General features: G+C 35.7%; 5 protein-coding genes across 8 annotated transcripts; 2 read left to right on the top strand and 3 right to left on the bottom strand.

Annotated features, from left to right (window-relative positions):
• The first annotated feature begins 3 nt into the window (after positions 1-3).
• On the top strand, positions 4-1,146 carry LOC124296994 (uncharacterized). Its single transcript, XM_046747531.1, has 5 exons — positions 4-254; positions 331-466; positions 570-684; positions 792-909; positions 1,005-1,146. Exons 1-5 carry the CDS (start codon positions 110-112, stop codon positions 1,022-1,024), a joined length of 534 nt encoding a protein of 177 aa, XP_046603487.1. The 5' UTR covers positions 4-109; the 3' UTR covers positions 1,025-1,146.
• Positions 970-5,903, bottom strand: LOC124296985 (WEB family protein At4g27595, chloroplastic). 4 transcript variants are annotated; one of them, XM_046747508.1, is made up of 13 exons: positions 5,548-5,903; positions 4,454-5,097; positions 3,831-4,379; positions 3,384-3,598; positions 3,105-3,267; positions 2,674-2,965; positions 2,374-2,606; positions 2,149-2,292; positions 1,909-2,073; positions 1,629-1,816; positions 1,402-1,546; positions 1,210-1,311; positions 970-1,106 (listed from the first exon to the last, which is right to left on the bottom strand). In XM_046747508.1, the coding sequence occupies exons 1-12, from the start codon at positions 5,681-5,683 to the stop codon at positions 1,225-1,227; spliced, it is 2,961 nt and encodes a 986-aa protein (XP_046603464.1). In that variant the 5' UTR covers positions 5,684-5,903; the 3' UTR covers positions 970-1,106; positions 1,210-1,224. The 4 variants fall into 4 exon arrangements, with proteins under 4 accessions (XP_046603464.1, XP_046603463.1, XP_046603466.1 ...); XM_046747507.1 differs by lacking the exon at positions 970-1,106 and having other exon boundaries at positions 1,181-1,311; XM_046747510.1 differs by lacking the exon at positions 970-1,106 and having other exon boundaries at positions 1,181-1,311; positions 1,659-1,816.
• Positions 5,904-5,950: 47 nt separating this feature from the next.
• On the top strand, positions 5,951-10,907 carry LOC124296991 (transmembrane protein 64). Its single transcript, XM_046747527.1, has 3 exons — positions 5,951-6,936; positions 7,209-7,370; positions 7,703-10,907. The coding sequence occupies exons 1-3, from the start codon at positions 6,400-6,402 to the stop codon at positions 7,865-7,867; spliced, it is 864 nt and encodes a 287-aa protein (XP_046603483.1). The 5' UTR covers positions 5,951-6,399; the 3' UTR covers positions 7,868-10,907.
• A 296-nt stretch (positions 10,908-11,203) lies between these two features.
• On the bottom strand, positions 11,204-15,415 carry LOC124296988 (alanine--glyoxylate aminotransferase 2, mitochondrial). Its single transcript, XM_046747518.1, has 7 exons — positions 14,312-15,415; positions 14,031-14,215; positions 13,634-13,946; positions 13,092-13,295; positions 12,696-13,010; positions 12,103-12,354; positions 11,204-12,005 (listed from the first exon to the last, which is right to left on the bottom strand). The coding sequence occupies exons 1-7, from the start codon at positions 14,429-14,431 to the stop codon at positions 11,868-11,870; spliced, it is 1,527 nt and encodes a 508-aa protein (XP_046603474.1). The 5' UTR covers positions 14,432-15,415; the 3' UTR covers positions 11,204-11,867.
• Positions 15,416-15,558: 143 nt separating this feature from the next.
• Positions 15,559-23,397, bottom strand: LOC124296984 (uncharacterized). Its single transcript, XM_046747506.1, has 8 exons — positions 22,946-23,397; positions 20,884-22,558; positions 20,564-20,798; positions 20,347-20,456; positions 20,023-20,269; positions 19,742-19,946; positions 19,149-19,350; positions 15,559-19,059 (listed from the first exon to the last, which is right to left on the bottom strand). The coding sequence occupies exons 1-8, from the start codon at positions 23,164-23,166 to the stop codon at positions 17,533-17,535; spliced, it is 4,422 nt and encodes a 1,473-aa protein (XP_046603462.1). The 5' UTR covers positions 23,167-23,397; the 3' UTR covers positions 15,559-17,532.
• Between the last annotated feature and the right edge of the window lie 1,375 nt (positions 23,398-24,772).

Below are 24,772 nucleotides of genomic sequence, written 5' to 3'. Positions count from 1 at the left end.
ATATTGCTTGTTGGTCATATGTGAATTCAAATTTTGTTTGAAGTTTATAGGTTAAGTTTGACCAGCGTGTGTCTTGATTATTATCGAATGATCGTTGAAAATAATATAAATGGAAGTCGCAGATCAAAATCCAGATTTAGTGATAAACTTGCTGTGCCGTCACCGAGAGTTAGAGAATGACAATGACTTGCATCGCGAGACTCTTATCAAGATTGAACAAAATGTAAAACTGAAGGAACTGCAAAGTTTACACGGTGATTATCCCGAGATAAGGTGCCTATATCATGCGTTTGAACTTGCAATAAATGAATGACGTTTCGTATGTTACAGACAGACAGCTCCAAATCAAAGAGAATATTAATAAAAATTTAAAAAGTATTGTTATGCAGAAGCATGGATTGCAAAAAGTCATTGATGGCTCAAAAGACAATGCACCTAAGTTGCCAGTTACGTACAAATATAAACAGTCAGTAAATCTACTATATTTTACATTAATCCTGTATTGAATATTATTAAGTAACTCTAAACCTGTCACAATACAGCTTCTACTTGTTCACTCATTTTTCTAGAGAAGCTATCAACTTCGTATCTGACGCCATTAATTTTGTCAACAAATTTTCGGAGATTCAAAAATCTATTGAGCCAGAAAATGAAGTAGACGTAAACCAAATCTATAAGAAAATTGTAAGTCGTATATCTTTGTTTATATCTAATGAAAAAGCATTTCTGCTTGTTAAAAGAGTATTTTACATGCAAAATTGACTTGGTGTTACATCTGTATTTTCACTTAGAACACATATGGTGAGTCTGTGAATCAAGAATTGAGCCGGTGTAAAATTCGCGTTGATCAAGTAGGAACATTTAGGGAGAACACGGAGATAATAACAAACCACTGCCTTCTCCCTTGCGGTGAGTGTTATTACTACCATGCTTTAAAGACACTGAATGGTTCATACAGCTTATAATCAGGTCGGACACAAGCAAAATATTTTAATGCATTTCAGATGAGGATCCAGGCTTGTAGATGAAGAAAGATTGAAAGTGTGATGCTGCATAATTACATAATTTTACAACAGTTTTTTATACTTTTATAACAACTTGGCCAACTGTAACAAATGGATAATACATGATTATATCTTATTGAAATGTTGACTCGTCAAAGCAAAACCTATAATTACTAGGGTTCTTATAGATTTTGTATTTATTCACCTATTGACCAATATTTTACACAGTTCCTAGACAGTCATCAGTCACGTCTAGCTCGTTATCCAAACCTAATTTTAATAGCACCAAACGTGGATCTACGATGTCCTGAAAATGAGACGTATCATATATGTGAAGACATTTCTCCATATACAATTTGAACGAAGACAAATACTAATTGCCTTTTTTGTATATTACCTTAAAATGTGTTGTAATTATTTGGGAATCGTGAAAATTGTTGAATTGCAAGGCATATTGAGAGTGCTGTTCAGTATGGAACTCTGACCCGCCTGTATCTTTCTCAGGTTTCTCTGGTTGATTCATCCTCAATGCCAATCTTTCTCTAATAAGGAAACAATATAAGTTTTTATCAATTGATAATGACTCAAAAACAAGAAGGTGAGAAGCCAAAATGCAAGCACCAAATGTTTTCTAGCCCCAAAATCCGTATATACCTTGCCAAAGCTAATTTTTCAGCTGCAAGTTTGTTTTCTCTTTGTGCCAATGCTTCTGATTGCATTTGTAGCTGACCAAAGTATGCCTTGTGCTGTTCATCAAGATGGTGAGCTTCTTTCAATGCTCTAAGACCTTCTTCTCGTTTTTCTAAAGCAGACTGGAAAGCAAAAATAGAATATATTATTATACCATTAAGTTACCAAGCGGTTCTACATATGACAAGCAATTAAGTATAGTCCAGTTTATAACCTGAGTCAAATCTTCGAGTTCTCTGGCACGGAGTGTTAAAGCATTTTCTTTTTCCTTGATCTTCTGTTTTTCTATCTGAAGTTCGTTTAGCCTCTCTCTCCATTTCTGCCTTTCTCGGTTGGCCAAATTAGTGGCATCACGTGCTGTGCAAAGAGTAGCCTCAAGCTGCCAGAGTTAAGCAAAATATCTTTATTACTGTACAATTTGCACATGTAATAAGTAATAAATATCGATACCTACCTCAGCTTTGGTTACATCGTCGTTGTCGAATTTTAATCTCTGAATTGTTTCTAGTCTTGCTCTCTCTGTTGCGATGCTATTCCGTTCTTCAGAGAGTTGCTTAATCTGGCGCTCCTGTTCTCTGATCCATGTTTCTTTCATTACCTTTGAATCAAGAAAAATGTTATCACCGTACTGTTGGAAATACATGTAGATATATTTTCTTGATACACTTGGATGACTTACTTGTATATGATTGCGCTCCCACTGAATATGCTGGTCCAGCAACTCTCTGTCCCGAATAAGTGTTTCCTCTCTACTTTTAAGTCTGTTTTCAGCCTCTAAATTTTCCTTAGTATGTTTATCAAATTCAGATATCAAACGTACAGTTCCACCATCCAAATGCCGCAGGGCTTCAGCCAAGTCCTTACGATCTACTTCTAGAGCTTCATGTTGTTTCTTTAAATGCTCTTTCAAATCTAAAATATTAATAATCCAGGTCAATATTAGCGATACATTGAAGTGTGTAGGTCACTCGATCTGTACCTTTTATTTCGTCAATATGCTGCTTTAGAATATATTCCTTGGCTTTGTTACTTTCATCCATACTATTTTCGAGTTTAATTTTCAACTCCTCAATCTCACTAATTGTATTTTTCATGACTTGCAGTGTGTCACTAAGAGCTGCAGTCTGAATGGTGGCACTATTTATAGTTTGTTGTTCAATCTCTTTGGCCTTACTGATGTTTTGAATAGTTTCTATATACTCATTTTGTACCAGCTGTATATTACGATGTTGCTGGTTTCTTATTTCTTGTATTTGTTTTATGTGTTCCATCTGTAAAAATTCACATAATTCGTTAAAATTTTACAAAAAGCACAATTACTATTACATTTATTATTACATAAGTGACAATAAGTGGTGTAAAAAAATATTAATCACAAGTCCAAATTTTTATGTGAGATTAGCATTGTACCTTAAGGTTTTCTAATTCCTCACCATGTGCTATTTTCAGACTTTCCTGCTCTTCTTTCATCTTCTGTATTTTAGCCCCATAATCAGCTTCTGCCGATTCTACATCCTGGCGCAAGCGCTTCTCTAATCTCACTGATCCTTCATTCATTATTTCTATTTGCCGCCTGGAAGTAAAGAACAATCAAAGTGATAAATGTGTGGTTGATTTAAATTATGACATACAGCATTATCAGCTTGCTAAAATTATTTGGAAAAATTTTGTGATGATGAAATTACTTACATATAAGACTCTTCAATTATTCTGATTTCTTTTGAATGCTGATCTTTTAATTTATCAATAATATTTTCAAAGTCAAGTTTCTCGGTTTCTAATTTACGAATAATTACTTCTAATGTGTTCTGATCTTTTTTGTTTTCATCACTGCCTTTATTTAAATCGTTATTCTGAATCGTTGGTGGCATGAAGGGGACAGAAATAGGTTGTGCTAACAATGCCTGAAATAAAAATAGGTATGATATGTATGTATGTACATCATGCGAAATGTAAATATAACACTTGAAGCAATTATTTAGCTGTTGAAGGTTGTAGATAAAGTTACATCATTTTTTGCGAAATTCATTTTTCTAAAAAATGGACACAGTGTTTTTATTCGTTTTTTATTTCGTGAAAGAGTTGAATTTTGTATTTCTAAACAAAAAGAACAGAAAAGGAAATAATAATGTGTACCTGAAGGTGGCTATTTATACGATCTTGCTGTGCCTTCATTTGTGCCTCAAGCAATTCTTGTCGGTCAATTTGACGTTTTATGAGTAGACTAAACTGTTTCTCTTGATCATTAAGCCTTCCTCTTTGGCTTTCAATCATCTTATTTAACTGCTCACTTTGTCGAGACAACGTCACTGCTGTCCTCAACTCATGCTCCTGTTGTTGCAGAGATAACATTGTTGCCTGCTGATCGAATTGAATGCCAGTCATCAACGACAAATGTTCAGGATAATTTTGTAAATGATCCAAGCTTGATTGAGTTGGAAGATCTTCAGGATTCTCAACTCCTTGATCGCGTGATGTGTCTAATGCGTGAGCAGTATTCAAAGTTTTGTCCCCAGACTTAGTTATGGCCGGCGTAACGTTTTTGCTAAACTTTTTCGAACCACCTAGCCACTCAGGTAAATCATCGGATGGTAACTCTGGATTGCTTTTAACAGATTCACCAACTATCGTTCTAGCATCCTTTAGTCCAGAGGATGATGGGTAATCCAATTTCGATGCGGTTACCTGACATAGTGATGGGTGAATGAAATTGTAATTCATTCCACAACGCAGATCTTACTAATCTATGCTGTGCCTACCTCGGTATTCTGTACCGTAGATGTCTCGGATGCCAAAGTTGGGGAAGAAAACATCCCAAGAGGATCTATAATCCCGCCAGAGCTTCTCCTACTTCTGCGAGATTCCCTGGGAGCAGAAAGGGTAGGCGCGTATCCTATGGAATTTGGTTTTGACAACTGCTCAGACTTTTTTTGAATCTCTGATATATCTAATCCGGCAACAGTCGTATCTTTAAGTGGAACCTTATCCTTCTCTCTGTTACCAAACAGATCCTCCATCAGATATGATTTTTTCGACTTGTCCCCAGCTTTACCAGATCTATCAGTAGTGCTGGTTGCTACTGCATTATTGGTAAGTATATTACTTCGTGGAAGGGGGATAGCTTTGCGTATCTCCTGTGTGATTTCAGTTGGAGCAGAAATTGATGGTCCACTCTGATCACCTGACTTTGCTGATAATTTGTCAGCTGCTGCTGCTACATTGTCGACTGATGAAATTATCTTCGGTTGAGATTTGTTTTGGTGAGTGTTTAATTCCAAAGCATCATTTCCTTTTATACCAAATAAATCTGACATGATACTTCCTTTTATATTGGCACCAGTATTGGGCTGGGAGTCTTCCTCCTCTGAGAGCAGATCCCCCAATGGATCATCTTCATTAAAGTCTGTAAATGGAATATAATCAAGAAATACTTTTTATGAAGTCATACATGTGGCTATTTTTTCTACCCACAATACACATCTTGAATAAAATCATAATAATGGATGAGACATTATTAGCAACACAACCAAACTATGCTACCTTTAATTAAGATTTATCAAGGGAATGACATGTGTCTAGTCAACTGGAATGCTAATTGATTAATTATGCAATAATTATGCAACAAGAATTGTTGTTTGTTTCAGTATAATTAAATTAAATTAAACTATGAAAGGTTGCATATCTTTAGCTCTTTGATACATAATAATTAAACAACATAGGTTAATTGAAATACGTTCCATTCATTGTCCAAATTACATCTGTAAAAAATCAATCGTTGTGGATGAACAACTACTATAAGACAAACAATTTTTCTACACGGAAATAATACGTAAATTAAAAGTTAAAAGCGAACCATGAAACACAACTTTCTTCTTTATACCAGAAGTGGCTTGTGTGTTAGATTTCGAAATTTCTGGTCCAGCAGAAGAATTTTTCCTCCCTAATAACGTCCCAAATAAATCGTCCTCCAGGTCGTCCAGGGCATCCATTTTCGGTGAGACGTCTACGTCTGATGCAGACACACGTTTGTTCGGCCGTTTCAACTTAGCTCAAAACTCCGAGCCCGGCAGGTCCGCCGTCTGACAGCTCAATCCCAATGTATGACATGACGTGTTGTGTTGTACTCAGCGTCTCTTACAGGTTTCCATGACAACCGTGATGTTGCCCTTTCCCCCACGCCCTTCCTTCGCTTGTTTGATGCCCATCAGCTGGTATCATACAACAGCAATCGGTGTTTGTCGTATTCGCGGCAGGCGTGTGTGTGGGTGGAGTTGGTATCCCCTCTGATCGAATGAATCGTTAGCTATACCTCATTTAATTGTTTACCTACAAATTTGATAGGGTGTCGCCAAAGTCCGATGGGATTGTCGGCTTAAACCGTACATACATAAAACCTGAACAATGCAGAGCCCGTTTTCGAGGTTAGACCATTCTATCTGACGTCTTCATCCTCCAAGAATAAGTTACAATACAAATCATTGCTGCAATGGCGAACCGCGGAGTTACGAAAGAGTTACTTTACTCGCACAAGGAAACAGTAAATATTACAGTCAAAGACATTTAGTATTGAATTTAAATACGTGTCAAGTTACCGGCTAGACCTCGAACAAATTTCACATCAACTAAATATACGTGCAATCAAAGTGAACAAATATAAATAGACAAGCAAAGGATAAATAAGTAGTAAGAGGAAAACCCAGTTAAGATGGATGTAATTAGCATTGAAAGTGGTGACAGTGGAGTAAGAACGTTTAAAAACTCGCACAGCAATACGATACGTTGCAATTGCTTGAACTCAAATTCTCTGTGCTACATACTAATCACAGTTGCGACGCTAGCTTTTCTTGGAGCAATAGTTTTCATATGTCGCGACTATATAAAAATACTGCTCTATTGGATAGAACACCAAAACCCTTGGCTTGTCACGATTATTTTCATTGGCCTGTTCACTATTGTCTCATTTCCCATAGTCATCGGCTACTTGTTTCTAATAGTCGCCAGTGGCTACTTGTTCGGCATTATAAAAGGCATAACTATGGTTATACTGGCAGCAAATTTAGGCATAGCCATTGCCCACGGCACACTAGGTGCGTTGTCTTCAAGGCTGCCGATCGGAGCTCTACTCCAGAGCGACACAGCGAGAGCAATCCTACGAGTAATATCGGGCCCTCAGGCATTTAAAGTTGTCCTTTTTGCCCGGCTCACGCCAATTCCATTTGGCCTTCAAAACACCATATTTGCGGTAAGCCCAAGTCCGATAAAGGTAAAGCCTTATAAATTGCTCAGATCATCACAACTCACATTTCGTTTACTCAAGATAAGACTGACATGTTAAGTCTATGCTTGCTTGACTGATCGACCCATAACATCAATCCATTGGGACGTGCAGCAATTTTAATGAAGTTCAGAATAAATTGTGATTCTCTTCTAAAATTATTTATATTTAGCGGTTTAGTTTAACAAATGGTGATATTGCGATTACTACCTTTCACTATTCCATAAACTTTTTTCCAGGTAAGCAATATTACCGGGTTTCAATATCACCTAGCTAGTGCGCTTGGCCTACTTCCTGCTCAGTTGATAAATGTTTATTTGGGAAGTAGTTTAAGATCTATGCAGGATGTGCTTGAGGATAGATCCACTGCAGCCACAGGATACACAGTATTTTGCTTCCAGGTAATGACCATGTTTTCAAGTGTCCATTGTTGACAACTTTTTTTAACTTGAACAGCTGAGTAGTAATTTTAAATTGAATCGTGTCAAAGTTGGGACCTGTGTTTTGCTCTTTAACTATCTAACTGCTCTGATGAATACACATAAAATCTGTTGTTCTGTCAACCTTCAACATTAATAAAATCCAATTGAGATTTGCTGTATTGAAATTCTAGCACAATGAAATACTTGCAACATTTGGCAACTTTTTTAACTCAACTGATACAAAGTTCTATTTTATATGACTAAAAACTAAAATTTTAAATAAAATTTTATATCCATTACTTATTTCTTAGATTCTCATTGGTGTTTCGCTGATGGTTTACATAGTACAGAAGGCACGCCGAGAATTACAATTAGCATTGCTGGAAGCTGACCTGGCATCAATGGCTGATACTCCGCATTTTCTTCTTGAAACTCTTCCAGATTCAAAAATGGTTCTATCGAATTTCATCGCTTAATCATAAAAGTCAAGTACTATTTCAAAGTAATTTTAAATCTGCTAAGTTTTCATAATTTACAGATTGCATTACTTTCAAAATAGGTAATCTCTTCCATTTTGGAGAAATATTTGAAATCTTACAATATGTATGCCATATACATGCTGTCATAAGATATTATAGTAAGAGAGCTTTTGTTTTATGTACAAATGTCTTACGATTTTTTGGAAAACATTATGTACATATTGTTACTGCATAAGCATTTAGCTCGTAACAAAGTCAGTACGAGAAAATCAACGTAACTTGCACTGTCCTTGAAAATGAAAATAAGTAGAAATGTCATAACGTGATATCTGTATTATACAGAATAAAGATTTTAGAGAATTAATATAGGGACAGTGGTTAGGTAGGTAATGGTGGATATTAAGAATGGAAACACAAGTGATTAACAATGATAATAATCTAAGATTCTGAACAAACGAGATTCTAACGCAATGGCAAAAGCTTTCAGGATTTTGAGTTCATTACATATTCAGATACCGATCATTGAACAACAAAAGCCATGTCATCAGAGCCGATAAATAAGGTAACAATCACATTTTACAAATAATTTTTAAGTACAATACCCAATAAAATATGAAAACTTAAATGAATTTTTTGGCGACATGATCTCCAAATTCTCAAAGTATGTTCTACAAATATTTCTAAAATATGTGCCAAACTTTACTGATGGTGTAAATGGGCGTTTGTTAATCGACAATTTTCTATACACCGACTGATGAAATAGTTAAACTCCCAATTTACATTACACAGGTGTAACATAAATTTATTGATTTATGGTTTTTTTTTGTTGTCATGTTATACATATTGATCCAAAAGAAATGAATTTGCATTTACTAACGCTTATTCTTCATTTATAAATTCCTTATTTCGATCTCTTCACCATTTGCTATAAATATTATGTAAATACTGTTTATTCAAATGCTTATGAGTCTGTGAAAAGACACAGGTTTTTTGTCACATTGAAGTGATTAAAATAATTCAACAGTAATTAAGTAATTACCGGAACCAGTATCAAAATAAATAGTGATATATCATAACCCGGCAATATTTGCAGGATTGGATCTCTCTTGAGCATATACTATGACTAATTCGCAGTTTTATGACAGATGTTAATATAATTTACAGGATACATTTATACTATTGAGGCGAAATCTTATCTTATACCCATTACATTATCGTTTAGTATACATCATAAGTGACACCGTAAAAATAGTTTTGGTATATTAATTGGACCTGCAATTGTTTTCCCTCATTAGTTATAAACTTTCGCTATTATGTGTAGTATTCTATGGTGTCAGCGTTATTTTTTCAGATATGCATATTTGAAATTATTTTATAATAAAAAATATGTATTTGATTGGTTACACACACTTAAATTCTATTGTACATACAGTTCAAGCTATAAATATAACGAATCAAAAGTTGATCACTGTTTGTACTTTTTGATCGTGGAATCTGTTATATTTTGATTGCTAAACAACTTCATCTTGAAAAACAATTTGTATAAGAGATAGAAAGATTATGCTGATTATTATTTATAGCAGTAATATATGGATTAGCTGTATGTATGATTATTGAAGAAGGATCGAGACCCTTGAAGAAAAATAGGATCCGATAGCAATAATTATTTTTCAATGAATGTGGTGCAACTCTGTCAAATTGAGAGGGTATTCTAGTCTAGAGGCTTAAATTATGGATGGTTTTTCGGGTTTGTTAATATAAAAAATTTGCATATTTACCATTCATTTTTTACATTTTTATTGATGCTGCAAGAACTAATCAAAAAAAATTTGCTTTAAAAAAATAAATATTAAAAAAGTTATGGGCCTCTAAATATATGACCATGAACAAAAAACGGGTTGCGGCAGTTGACATGATTTCAGTGCTCCCATTCATCCGAAAGAGAAATGAAAACAATTTTCTTGATCAATAAGAATGTCATGACCGGAACCAAAGAGAAAAAAAAAAATTAGAGAAATGCCGACTGTCTGAAGGGAAATTTAATTTTGCACTGTATTTTTTTAAGTTTTCTATTTTTTAGACATAGTAATAATAATAATTTGGTTATTTTTGAAGTCCAGGCTATAGAGAGATATATATTGAAGGTCCATACTAAATTTGAAGTCGGTGGATTTAACAGAACTCGTGATTTTGTGACAATCAGGTTGAAAAATGTAGTTTCGAAATAAACGTATTTAAAGTTAATGCGTTTAAAATTTTGACCTTGGTTTTCACGTTCCTTTTTGTATCAGATAAAATGGAAATTTTCCTTACCCTTAATCGGCGATTCCTCGAGCATCCAAGAGGCCTTACGCCGCATTTGTAACTTTCTCATAGGCTGATCTTTCTAGCCTTGAACTTGGCTCTATTGAAGCATACATCATGCATTGTTTCACTCAAGTGCTCATAACCTTCTCAAATTTTGTAAATCCCTCATTGGCTTTGGGTCAAAATATGCTTAAAAGAGGTAGCTACAATAATATGCAAAAAAATATCAATTTTCTGAAAATTTATAGACTAGAAAACCCTATTAAATTTTATGTGTCTTCTTATAACCATATTGTTTTAGTGAAATGATGATTTTATGCATTTTCAAAAGTTGTGATATCTCTGAATTTATACATACTTATTCCAACATTTTGGGCTTCCAAAAAGTCTTATTTTTGACTATTCGTTCAGTTTTTCAGATTAGAAATTGACATGATATAATAAAAAAGTAAAAATCTCCCAATGATCAGATTTAGTTTGTTCTCTGAGTCGATAAAAAAAAAAAGAAAATCCAATATACAGTTGTATGATCACAGTAAATAGCATACGCGTTAATGTATTAATAAGTTTTAAATAATTGCTTGTACTCGATTCATCTGTTGTCAATATAAAATACGTATTTCTGATCTACACATTTACATATGTGTAGATTTTCTCACTAAAAAAAAAAAAGGAAAATCATTAGCATAGGTATATATTATTGTTGAGAAAAAAAAAATATATAATTTCTCGTGGAAACGGGTTCAAAAGTTTCGTATAGGTATAAAAATACGCCTTATAAAATTTGAGCTCTTAATATTAGCATTAAGAGGTTGTGCATCGCACTTTTCTATTTTCCATAAAAATTATTTAACCTTAAATAACTTTTGAAACAGTATCATAAAATGATAAAAAGCCTTTTTTGTAGAGCGTTCAATTCCCTATAAAAATATGTCTGTGAATTTTTTGTCCTACGCACGTTAGCTAGTTATAAAAATCAGAAAGAGCAAAAACCATTTTTCCTGTGTTATTCTTATGAGCTCTTAATGTTAATATTAAGAGCTCAAATTTTATAAGGCGTTTTGTTAGACCTAAATGAAAATTAACCTGATTCCAAGAAAAAAAATTTTTTTTTCAACACCCTAATATACATATATAGTAGGTCTGCTTTCGTAGCGTCAATTTCGAAACCCACTAATGAAATATGTACATTATTTAAATTGCACCGCTTGAGCAGTAACTATGCAAATCAATTGGAATATACAATGGATTTTATGTATATATAATATACGTATCACATGTAGCATATTTGTTAACTGTCAGGTTTAGTATGAGCAAAATATTTTCACTGTGGTGGATATTCGAAACATAAAACGTTCACTCACAGTTAAATTTAATCATATAATTATTTATTTTTAAAAAGTTATAAAATGCCTTTCTTGGCAAATTAATTGATAATTGAAATGTGTATTGTGTTTTCAGTGTTACCCAAATTGTACGTATATATGCTTATGAAATAATAAAATATTTTGTTACTAATCTTATTTTTTACTGTCTTTTTCAATGTTAATGTAAATATTGAGCAGGTAAAATTTTTTATAAAAGATACAGCAAACTAATACAAATATGATAAATTAGTTTCTAGGATGAAAAATTATTTTAAAAAAATTAAAGAACCACATAAAAAAATTTTGCATAACCAGTGTGATTATCATATACCGCTACAAAATACATACTCCTTATTTTGCCAATTTTGAAGTTTAGATTTCTTAATTGCTCGATTTATTACTTCAACTGTGAAATCTGCATCCGCTTTTGTGATGCACATTGGGGGTTTTATTCTCAGTACCTATAAAAATGCATGTCATTCGAATAATTTTCACAATAAAATTCATTTCCTTTCCTATGACAGTGAAATGTGAATTAAAATAAATAATGTAACTCACATTCGCGTAAAGTCCACCTTTCCCAACAAGCACACCCATATCTTTAATATCTTCAAATAAATTGAGCATTTGGGGCACTGGCAGTGGCTTTCTAGTTTCTGGATTGCAAATTAATTCAACGCCAATCATTAAACCTTTCCCCCTTACATCTCCAATTATCGAGGGATGATCCAATTGTAAAGCCCCCAATCTTTCGATCAAATAAGTCCCCACTTGCAGCGCGTTTTCTTGGAGTTTTTCTTCCGCAATGACCTGTGACATGCAGAAAAAAAAACGATGAGCTTACCTTAAGTAGATGACACTTACTTTGGATCCCTTTAAAACAGGCTTGAATTTTGTTTGATTCGAATAAACAAATGAATCAATCATTTTGGAGGTCAAGCGAAATAACAACTGCATTTTTTTCGCTCCCATTCAAGGCCTGCATAACCCGGACACAGACTTTCAGACCTTGTGAACTCGGATGCGAATAATACATTCGAATAGGCCTAAACTGCTTAAATTTGTAATTAAAATAAATCCATTATGCTTCAGGCAAGTTGATTACTAATACATAATATCACAATGGAATTCAGTTGTGAATTTATACTGACATTTAATACTGCGGATCCTATGGCGCAGGCCACTGGATTACCACCAAAAGTATTGAAGTGAAGAGCTTTCTTCAGACTGCTGGCAATTTCTGGTTTAGTAACAACTGCGCCCATAGGAAAACCATTTCCTATACCCTTTCCCATGGTTACAATATCGGGTTGAACCCCATGACCTTCGAATCCCCAGAAATTTCCTCCTGTCCGACCAAATCCAGTTTGCACTTCATCGGCAATGCAGATACCACCATGGTGATGGATGAGATCGTAAGCTTTACGCAAGTATGTTCTAGGATATTGCACAGTTCCACCAATACCCTTTAACCCACAATGCAATTAGGTTTATAGCGGCAGTAGTGCTTTGTATGTGTATAGCTACATTATTACAATAATTCTCACCTGTATACTCTCTGCTATGAAAGCCGCAACTCGCCCGTTATTTGGAAGGCTGAATCTGAAAATATCTTCTAACTTTTCAAGGTATTTATCAGAGGCAGCGCAATTTCCATCATCACATTCGCATTTTCTCTGACCAAGTGCAAGTGGGCTATCCCGACACCTTGATCCACCCCAAGGACCACGATAGACATCAGGGTTTGTGACCTATAACAAAAAGATATCAAACACATCATGAAAATAATTTGCTATTCATATGAATGATTATCAACTAATACTGTGCTGCAGAAAGCTGGAGCGTTAATTGGAATGTGCAAATGGAGAAACTGCCTGCTTATTGAACAATTGAAAGTAATTTGATTATATCATTAACAGCAGAAAGCACACTAACATTAGGGTTTGTAACGCTGCTAATGTGCCCCATGTTAACTATAACTAACTTACCGCTCACAGTATTTGGATATGCAGCAAAGAAATTGGGATTATTCTCAATATATTATAAAGTCCAAACGGGAATCTGAATCCAAACTGGAAAAGGTACCAACATGGATGTATCCAGCAGGTGGAGGCACGGGATATCTCCAGGTTGACATTGCGGTAGAGGCTGCTGCTGCTTGGCTACCACCATGATAGGAATTTTTCAAGGAAATGATGTCATAAGCACTGGTGTGAAGACGAGCCATCAGAAAGGCAAGCTCCGTTGCTTCAGAGCCACTGTTGACCAAGTAAACAACTGACAAGTCTTCCGGGAGTTTTTCCACCAATTTTGTCACATACTCGTGTAAGCGAGGCTGCATATAAATCGGTGTCGTGTGTCCAAGGCATCTCATTTGATGCGACGCCGCAGATACCACTTTTCTGTTTCCAAAAGTTAACTCGTTAACTCCCAATGTGATAAAAGTGATTTTAATACTTAAGTAGGAATCAGTGAGGGTAACTTACGGATGACAATGTCCGATAGAGACTGTAGCTACACCAGCAAACATATCAAGATATCTCTTCCCCTCATGGTCCCAGAGCCACTGACCATATCCTTCGTAGATCATGAGCGGTTTCTTGTAGAAAGGAACCTGACAGGGTGCAACGTGGGAGGAAATTACCTTCTTCACAACATCATAGCTTTCACCCTGCGGAATGGAATAGTAATTCATTAATATCACATTCGTATCTGTGGGCAACTCTCTAAATTTGATAAGCTAATACAAAGGTTTAGGTGACTTTACATGGTACACAGAAGGTTGATGATCACATGCTGGCATTTCTGGTATTCGTGAAGAGCTCAGTCTGCGAATGTGAATCCATTGCGATGTACGCCAATCTATAAAAATTCTTCTAGAAATCATAATTACTAATGTTCTGTAGACCTGCAACAACTTAAAACATCAAATATTTGCTTCCCGTAATCAGATGAGCTCCGTCTTAACTGAAAGCCACTTTCGAACTAGAGTACTTGTTGACAAGTCAAGCAGTTAGGTCATTACCCATAATCTGTATGTGCATACTGTAGACTGGCATTAAGCTTCAAACCAGACTTGGAAAGGTCATTAATGTTAACTGCTGCATAATTGTGCATCAGACCATTTACGTACGAAAGTGTCAAGACCTTCTATTGTATTACAGGCACAAGTGTAAAATACGTATACCTTATAAGAGGTCATATTAATCGAGGTAAACGAGTTAGTACACGTATACTGATAATTTGTATCTACAATAGATAAATAATAACGTGTTCAAGAATTGAGACCAAAATTAGTGACGTACTGAACGTTGATAGTTAGCAGTTTATTATTTCCTTTTTGAGAATAAATTTTTTGCTTTTTTGTTTACCAAGCTTACATTCGCACATGCTCGAAAATTGTTTCGATTCTTTTTGCACATAAATTGAAAATTAAATCTGTACAAAAATATGTTAGTTTCGAGATAGTTAGATTACAATAAATTATCTGTCAATAATATATCATAAGATAATCACTGAACGATTCGATACGTAGGTCAAATTTATGTTTGCTGCATATAATATCCAGAGGTTCAATTTTTTGATAGCTTATTTCTCGCGAGTATGGAATTTATATTTGTTCCATTCTTATAATTTATCCAAATTAGAGTAATAATCAATGTTTTCATTGATTACAGAATAAAAACCGTACAAAAAAAATTTTCATTAAGGCAAACATAAGACGAAAAATCAAAATAATTAGATGCTTAATAAAATGATTGATGATATTAGACGTGTTGTCTTGCTGAACTTTCATTGAATATGGTTTTTAAAAAAGTGGTATTTTAGGCTTTTATGAGATACACCATCTCTCTTATCTTAATCGAACTGATCATTTCACATTAAGAAATACTATTATTGGGAGGAATAAGATTTTTTTTCTGTATAATCATCATAATGTAAGGTTTATCAATATTTTCTTTTGTATATGTCTTAAAATTATCAATCCTGATATAAATATATCCTGTGCCACACTTTGTACTCGTAAACATTATTCATTTGAGTGTTTTTTTTTTTTGTATTTGTGTTTTTTTCTAGAAGTAATATCTTAAATTTTCACTCTTTAATTAATCTAATGTTATATGCACAATATACAGAATACAATTGATTAAATAAGATTCACATACTGCTATTAGATAAATTAACAAATAAATAATATCACACTTGAGAGAATTCATGGAGTTATCCTTAAAGTAATAGATGTCTAGATATACTAAAAGTATATCCATAACATTATTATAAAATCACAAAATCATATCACAATGGTATAGGTAGGTATGTTTAGTAGAATGCTAATGGTTATATACAAAACAGTGAAAAATAAAATTTAACAATTTCCAATACTGGTCCTGACAATCATAAAATAACAGCATATTTTTAAACAAGGTGTATAAGGGTGATATTTTTACACTGATTCTAAAAGTTACAGAATAACTCCATTGGTAATTAAGAAACATAGTAATAACAGATGCCTTGCAATATAATTTGGCACACACGTTACAATATTTTAAATCTTTGGTGTTGATAGATAAGAATCAATGGGTAATGAGACGAAGAGAATTCGCTTCAATAAATATCATTTCTACAAATAAGTACAATTAAGTTGGCAGAAATGTAGATTCTCGAAATCTTATATAAACTGGATCCTAACTGCGAATAATTGCAACAAATGAAATATTTAGAATTCAGTTCTAATTTCTACGAATAAAACTAGTAGCTCGACCCTAAAATATGAATTCTACCATATTGCAAATTTTAGAAGAGAGCATTCAAAATTTGAGTAAGAAAATGAAAGAATATAATATTTACTTACTCAAATACCATTTCTATTAATGGTAAATAATTTAAATAGCGAATAACTATAATTGACGGTATTTTGATAATTTTATGTACTTCCATTGAGTGAGTTATATTAACTATTGATGGGGCAGTGATCAAAGGTAAATGGATTACTTGATAGAATTCGCACAAGTTCCTCTGATGTGAACAATTTTTGGATTCTTTCTAGAGTTACTGAAACCAAATTAGTGTCACTCACCAATTATTGCCATAAATTATTTTCTTTGGTAGTAAGCAGAAAATGTGAAAAATAGAAACCTCACTTGTAAATTTGTGTATAGAAGTTTTCGAAGGGTTTGAACTTCAGTTAAAATCATGCAAATATTTGTATCAACCTTAGACCTATTTTATCTAGTAATTAATGTACTGTTATACACTAAAAGTTACCTATGCACTGCCGTAAAACGTTCTGAATGCTTATAATTAATACAAATTACTAAACTTCAAAACTCCTGTGTCATGTATTGAAAAATTGCATCAATTATAACTTTGACTAGAAGAAATTTCAACATGGAATTTACAACCATGGAAAAATTATAAATAGATTAGACTCGTAATCTAATAAAATTTACATGTGTACTTGTTAACTCCAGACAGCCGTGTATATCAAGATTACATATTCTAAATAGAAGAATATATGCTAAAAGCTAGATAACAACTTTTTTCAACTGGTTATCAAGTGTATCAATCTAAACGTATCACTGACCGTATTATACGTCACAAATTGTGAGGCGCAGTTACTGCAAACTACTTTTTGCACGACGTTTACAATTTTTGAAGTAGAGATTCAATATAGATTCACTGTAACTAATATTACAAACCAGAAGTCTACAAGTGCTTCAAACATTGATCCGGGGTTCAGGATCATATCTGATTACAATATTTTTATATTCATCGGAATAAGATTCTGTTGCCTCGTTTCATATGTAGTGAAAGTAATTCTGTAAATTGGAAAAGATCCTAATGATCTTAATGGAAATTATCACAATGTCTTTCGAAATGGTCTTCATTTTGTATTAATTCAATAATCATCGCGATTTCTTAAATACTGAGTTTTTTCTCCAAAAATAACTACTTGATTTTGAAAGCGTAATAAAAAAGATTTAAAAATCAATAATATCCAGAGTAATGATGATATCCGGGTCTTGGTGGATGATACGCGGCTGGACTAACGGGGTAAGTTGGATTGTATCCAGGGGGTGGAGGTGGTGGCGACATAATTCGGCCATCTATCGTATCAGGCACAACATGCGAGTTCGAAACACTCGATGGTTGAGGGCTAGTGAGCAATCTTGTTCCAGTTCCATGCAAGTGATGAGACCTAGACAGACTCAAGTCTACACTGTGTCGTCCACCTGGAGTTAAATCTAGACTAACTACTCTGAGAACATCATTATGTGGATAAGATGGTGGCGGAGGTGGTGGGGACATCGAGTAGCCTCCCGTTCTGCTGAGATCAACGCTCTGTCTTTCAGTAATTTCGTAAAGATGATGGTGGTAACGAACATTTTGTACCTGAGCACCAAAACTGTGGTGAAATCCTCGAGCCGACATGTCCAACCCCTGCAGTTCACTGCTGTTTAGTACAAGGGGCTCAAAATTGGTTCTCTCTCTTCCGAACTCTGATTCTATTGTGTCATATTTATAAGAAGTGGATAGATCCAATTGTAGAGGATCCTTCTCTTTAACGGATAGACTCAAATTTTGAGCTACGGAATCACCTTCATCGCTCGATAAATTATCTGTGGGAACTTGGTGATGATGCACGTCCTGGTATCTTGGATTTGGTGTTGCAGCTGGTGACACTAAGTCTTGGACATGAATATAATTGTTTGGGGACGTTACTCGCGGCAAATCGTCATGGTGTAAATACTGTTCCATGTTGTGAGTCCTTGCGTTCATATAATCCACAGGTCTATGCAAATGATAATCCATGTGTAAATGGCTCGGTGGTGTATGACGATTGTCTGGAGTTGGGGTAGGCGACATGAGCTCTTGTTGCTGAATGTAAGAATCCAAATGAGTATCTGGAGATCTCTGAGGCATAGGCGAATGTAAGTGCGTTGAAATTGAATATAGATTGGCATCTCTGTCATTATCTTCTAATATTGGACTAGAAACAGCTCCGATATCTCTTTCTGCTGCATCAAGTGCTGCTTCTACCAGCAAGCTAGCATTCGAGCTTTCCGTTCGCCTATATACATTCAATCCTAGTTTAGACTCATCGATCAGGGTTTGTGTTATTTTCCCCTCTTCTTTCCTGTCTTCAAATTCGTAAACGTCTTGTGGGGCAGACGAAGACTGAGGCTGAGCTGGTATTTCTGAAGTCGTCGGCGTGTTGAATTCACCCATCCATTTTTTACTCCCTTTACTTTGCAGCCTTGCGGTTGAATACAAATCCGTTTCGGGTCGAATATTTTCAACATTTGATTCTATGCTGTCTACTATATGCAGTGTACTGGACTGGGGTGAGGATGGCTGATGATTATCATGCTCGAACTCATCCTTTGCTGGTGGATCATCTTCATTGTTTTGATACTCAACAGATTCAGGTTGTGTAAGTTTTATTGGTACTTCTGCTTTCGAGCTACTTTCTGAGCTGCATTCATCTAATGACGGCAAACTGTTGCTGTTATCCTAAATGAAAAAATACAAATACTTTCACTGCTTGCTTTGAAAGTCCCTTGACCAGCATCTGCATATGCACAGTATCTGAGAAACTTTACCTGGGAACTTTGTCGGCTTAATCTGGGCGTCTTTCCTCGGCCCGTGTCTTCTATAAGACCTCCACTATATGCGTCAAATGTATATGCGACAGAGCGTTCAATCTTGGGCATCATTTCTTCAGTCAGCCCATGCACTTTCTTGTAATGAAATTGTAAACACTGTTTAGTGGTGAAAGCAGCTTTACAACTATTTTCTTTGCACCTGAAAATTGAACCGAAAATAGCAGTCATTTTACCGGACTAGAATGTATGGTGTATTGATCGTGAAAACAGTAAAAACTGGTGGCCAGTCTAAATCTCCCTGAATATATTCGCCCCGAACAAAACCTCCCCAATAACATTTCCAGTATAAAATACCCTCGTTTAAAATCGACCCTGTTAAAAAAAAATATATACATATATAAAAGAAATTAAATTAAATTAAATTAAATCAAAATGTTCGAATAAATTCTGCAGGGAGGACTTTATCCAGGGGCGTTTTTTCAACGAGGATTTCTACAGGGGGGATTTTGTTCGAAGATTGGGCCTAGAGCCGTAAAAACTTTGATTAAGCAAACAATCGATATAGCATTGCAGTTGATAAATTAACATACTTAAAAGGCTTGACGCCACTGTGGGTCAGCATGTGGATCTTAAGATTACTCTTGTTCTGAAACATCTTTCCGCAACGATCACAAGTAGCTGCACCAATAACGTCTTTGTGATGGACCTCTTTCATATGACGCTGCAGAGCTGCTCGCGATCCGAGTAGTTTTAAACACAATTTGCACTGAAATTCTCTAAGCACTTCCGACATATCTGCACAGAGCAGAAAATGAATGAGATTTAGAGACAATACAAAATAAAACTTCATAACACTTGAAAATAATCCTACCACTGTGCATCCTTTTGATGTGTACTTTCAATTTCTGTGGCTGGCAGAATTTTCGGCCGCAAAAATCGCAAAGTGGCCTTGCTCTCTGTGGGTTTTGGGAACATCCATATGTTCGATGCATTTCTAAGTAATTGAGTCTCAAGAAAAATTTTTTACAATATTGGCATTGGTAAGCTCCACGACCTGCATGTAGCTCGGCCGCATGTTTCATTATGTTATCTTTTCCCAAAACAGCAGCTCCACAAACCTGATTAAAATATGATTTTGTGAAAGTCACTACATAGCAAACTTTTTGACACAATATTCAAACAGATTTCTTTTTACCTTGCAGTGATATTTTCTTATCGTAAGACTGTAATTGGTATCATGAAAGATGCAGCAATGCAGCCGATAGTAAATAGGATGAGCAAAGTTCAGATTACAACCTCCGCAATCTGCATATAATATAGAAATTTATACATTATTGCATGAAAATTTCTATATTATTTGTGTAAATTATTCCAAGTATAGTAAGTCACAGTGGAGATGTGGTTTTACTTACTAGTTTTGTCCATTTTATTTTTCCGCGTCCAAGCAGAAGATTGAGAATCAGCCCAGTAGGTCAATTCCGTCCCAGGAGAAATATTCTGCGTAGTGATCAAATGAAGCTCTCCTTCTTTGCCCACAACAATAACACTTCTTTCTTCCTTGGTATCTGCTGGCCTCATATATCGAACCCAATTACTCCTCAATGGGTCTGTAGTACTGATATACGAGGTCTTACCATTATGCTCCATCTGCAAGAAAGCAGAATAAAACTCAGTGAGGAATAAGCTGAGAAAACTAACTATGCGGGTAAAAAGAAAGTTAAAGTTTTTTAACCTCCCAAATATGTCTCATTGAGAAGTCATCAGGTATGTCCATTTCTTTAACTGGTATACCAACAAGAGGTCCAAGTCTGGAATACATTGGTAGTCGACTCTTAGCGTAAACCCCAAGCCCATGGTCGTGACTGGTTACTTTCAGTTCTAAACACTCTGGCAGGGAGTCTCTGGCATAGATTGGTCTATCTTTGTCAAAGATCAGCTGCTTTTCTTCACTTTCTACTTTTATCCTCTGTTTAGATTGCTCCGAGTTCATTTGGTCGTCATCAGATTCAAAACCATCATCAGGTGGTTTGTCATAGCCTTCAGACATCGGATCTTTGCAGCAGACTGTCTTCTGAACTTCTGGATTATCCATATGCTTATTTAACCAATTAGCATATGTGGTAGAATCTAAAATGGTATACTGAGGCTTGAGCAATGGGCAGGCGTCCTGTAAATGCCGACTGTTACACTCTTGACAAAGCTTTATTTTTATTGCTACTCTCTGCGGTTCAGTCAAAGAGATTTCCGAGTTATTTTCCATCAGTATGCTTTCAGGGACGACTGGAGTTGCATCTTCTATAACAGATATGGGCATGACACTTTTATCAGGAACAATAATTCCATTTTGAGGGGCCTTGCGAACATCGTGGTGTTTCTTATTCTTATGCTCGCCTGTGTGTTTGTGTTTTCTTTTACGATGCTTATGCACATGTTCATCTGTGACATCATCCGATACACTTTTTATATCTTTACAATCTCGATCAGCTTCATACCTAATTCTTTTTCTTTTCTTTCTCAACTTTCGCTCATCTGGAATATTATCCACCTTTGATAGTTGAGGTGTATTATCGTCACCAACTTTGTCACCAGTCATATCTGTGTCTGAATTATTCAATTCTTCAGACTTTTTCATCCTGCTCAAATCTTGTATGGCTTCTTTGAACCCAATTACAGTTTTTCGTTTACTTGTGCTTACAGCTGGTAGCTTTTCATCTTCATCATTTGCAATTTGACTACCCTCATTCTTCTCAACTTTTAAAACTGCAGCATCAGCAACTCCTGTCTCTTTGCACAAAATTTCTTTGTCCTCAGGAGCATTGTCAAAACCGTTTACAGTCCCCTGTACACATTCAGCAAGTCTAACTTTATCTACATCTTCAGTCTTTGGCTTGTCTACATCTACGTGCAATTCAGGTTCTTCGGCTTTTCCAGAGTTCCCCTTGTGACTAGCGGAGCTGTCTGTGTCATTGTCGCTAATTCTTTTCTCTCTTTTTTCGATGGAGTCTTCATGACTCTTGTGATGCGTCACAAGCTCAGGTGCCACACATCCTTCTTCTAATTCTACCGCAGTATTATCCGATACTTTCAAATGTTTCCTCTTCCTACGCTTGACTTTATGGTGTTTGGTTTTACTTTTGTGGTGTTTATTCCTGGAGCTCCTTCTAACATGTACTTTGCTCAAGCTTTCCAACGTTTCCGATTCTGCTTCAGCCTCTGGTACTTTGTCAGTTTTTGACACAGATGACTGTGCCTCTGGCACTGGCAGCAGCAACTGCTTGCGAGGACTTCGACGCAACGGCTCTTCACCTTCGTCAGCCTCATTTTCCACGGCAACAGATTTAGGTCTGTTTCCTTCATCTTCACAATCTGCTTTCCAGTCTAATCCATTCTGACATCTTTTGTTTAGCCTTAGAAAAGCGAAGATTGATGTCAGTAGTGAATAAATAAAATTTCAATGATTAACTAAACAAGATTTATGCTTCTCATTCATATAAACAGGACAAATATCGTTTAGCACAACACAGTGTGCACCGATTCTGAGTCGATTGGGATATTGGGATAATCGTGCCGGTACATAATACTGATTTGTTCAATGAAAGAAAATAGTATCCTGCAGTAGATGGCAAGAAATATGGGGATTCGGGGAATCCCCGTTTGACGTTTCGCCGCCAGCCATTGCTTTCGCACTGAAAGCAACGGCCGGAGTGACAGCTATCCCCGTAACGCAACGAGGGTTAGATGCCGTGAAGGATTGACATTGAAAGGCACTGGAATAGTGACAATTTTCTACGTACCTCTGCGCCGATTCACCTAAATCCAACAAATGTCCGGCTAGGTCCTCGTCAGTGCCAAGTCGGAGACGTTTTTTTAGTTGGATCCATCGTTTCCCGTTGACAACACCGATGTGTATACTTCGATAATGTTTATTCTCGGCCGGAGGCGCCCGCACCGTTGGTCGAACGTGAGAACGTTTTGTTCCTGATTCTATCGCATGCCTCGTACTGTTTTTGGGCATAACTACATCCTAGTCCATAAGGATTAAAGCCAAAAAAGTTAAGGACGCGCACCGATATCAACCTATCCTCTTTATGCCATGGGGATGTCCTACACCACCACCACAACCACCTTCATCACCGACGCCCACTGTCTTGCCTTGCGACCGTCCACGCGTTCTGATGTATCGATCGGGCACGAGGCACAAGCAAAGGCTGCGAGGCGACCCTTGTGCAGAACGCTCTCTGGCGGCAAGCGAAGCGCCTTCGATATCCATCAATATCTGTGTTTATTTTTATTATTATCATTTTATTATTGCCACGGCATTGTGTATTCTGTACAATGCAGCGCGTGAAGTGCAGACGATTTTTCGTTTTCAGGAACGAGTGGAATCCATTCTGAGAAAAAAACTGTCGATGATCCTATGTTAAACATGTTCCAACTGCTTTGGTGTTTTCTTGGACGCCATGTTTAATTTGGATATTGAGATACGAGGATTTCAAAAATCTTTGAATCAAGACCGCAACCGTGTTATTCCACTCAAATCACAGCACCTTATGCTAATAAGCTTCCTTACTTCACGCAGTATATGGCTCTACTGCATTCAGAATAAATTAAGGTGTAAAAATAATTGAAACATCCGCTGAAACATGAGCTATCATGCACTTTTGGCGAAAAATATTTCACACATATTCGCTATCTCACTTTAGGATAACTCTAAAGCATTCTAAACTAATTGATCGGTAGAATCTCATTCGACAATTGCTGTTGTCTGTGTTAAAAAAAAGAGACTAATGCATCGAAATAAAATTTATCAACGGGGAAAGTGTGCTTGCAAAAAATATGTATATTGAATACCCTGACCTAACCTCAGATCAACTTTTGGCGAAGATTTAAATATTTTGACGCATAATTTCGTTTGAAAAGAATTTGCGTGGACTTTGACGAAAAATAACTGGTCTTTACAATTGAATTGTCGGGATTTTGATAAATTCCCAAACAATAAATCCGCCTAATGGTTTAAAAGAATATTATGTCCAAATACCCCATTGGAACTCCGGTTTCGGGCTCCCTGCAGAGCTGGTAGGCGGCAAATTTTGGTACACAGTAGGCGTGTGGAGGTGCATATTTGCATGGCAGATGCTACGTCCGTTAAACCTAGCCGGTAGCAACACGGAACGACTTTAAGAGAAATAATGTGGACGAGATGAAACATTTTTTGTATTTTCTATTTCCAAAGCAAGTCTATAAATAGCCACACTACATTGTTAATTTGAATTTGGGAGTCAGCGACGGAGGCTCACTGTCAAACAAACCGAAGATTTCGATACATCATTTTTACACTTGCATTTAATCGTGAGGTTGATAGCGTTTTATTCAATCCGTGTTCTGTTCAGGTTAAATAAACTTCGAATGATCATATTCGGATAGGTTCAACTCCATAAACAGCACGATGGAAAATTTTTACAGGATTGATCGGCATTGCGTTCACCTTATTATTCAAGCTCTAAATCCGATAGAAACTTTAGCGAAACTTAACTGGAGTTTTTGCATCTATCATTCATCAATCGCGTTTGGAATATCAGTATATCGTTAAGTCAAGTTCCCAATAAAAGCTCCTTCAAATT

This window comes from Neodiprion virginianus, chromosome 2, assembly GCF_021901495.1.
Source record: "Neodiprion virginianus isolate iyNeoVirg1 chromosome 2, iyNeoVirg1.1, whole genome shotgun sequence".
NCBI lineage: Eukaryota > Metazoa > Arthropoda > Insecta > Hymenoptera > Diprionidae > Neodiprion > Neodiprion virginianus.
Note: the sequence above shows the minus strand (reverse complement) of the source record. Positions and strands in the feature narration are given on the sequence as shown.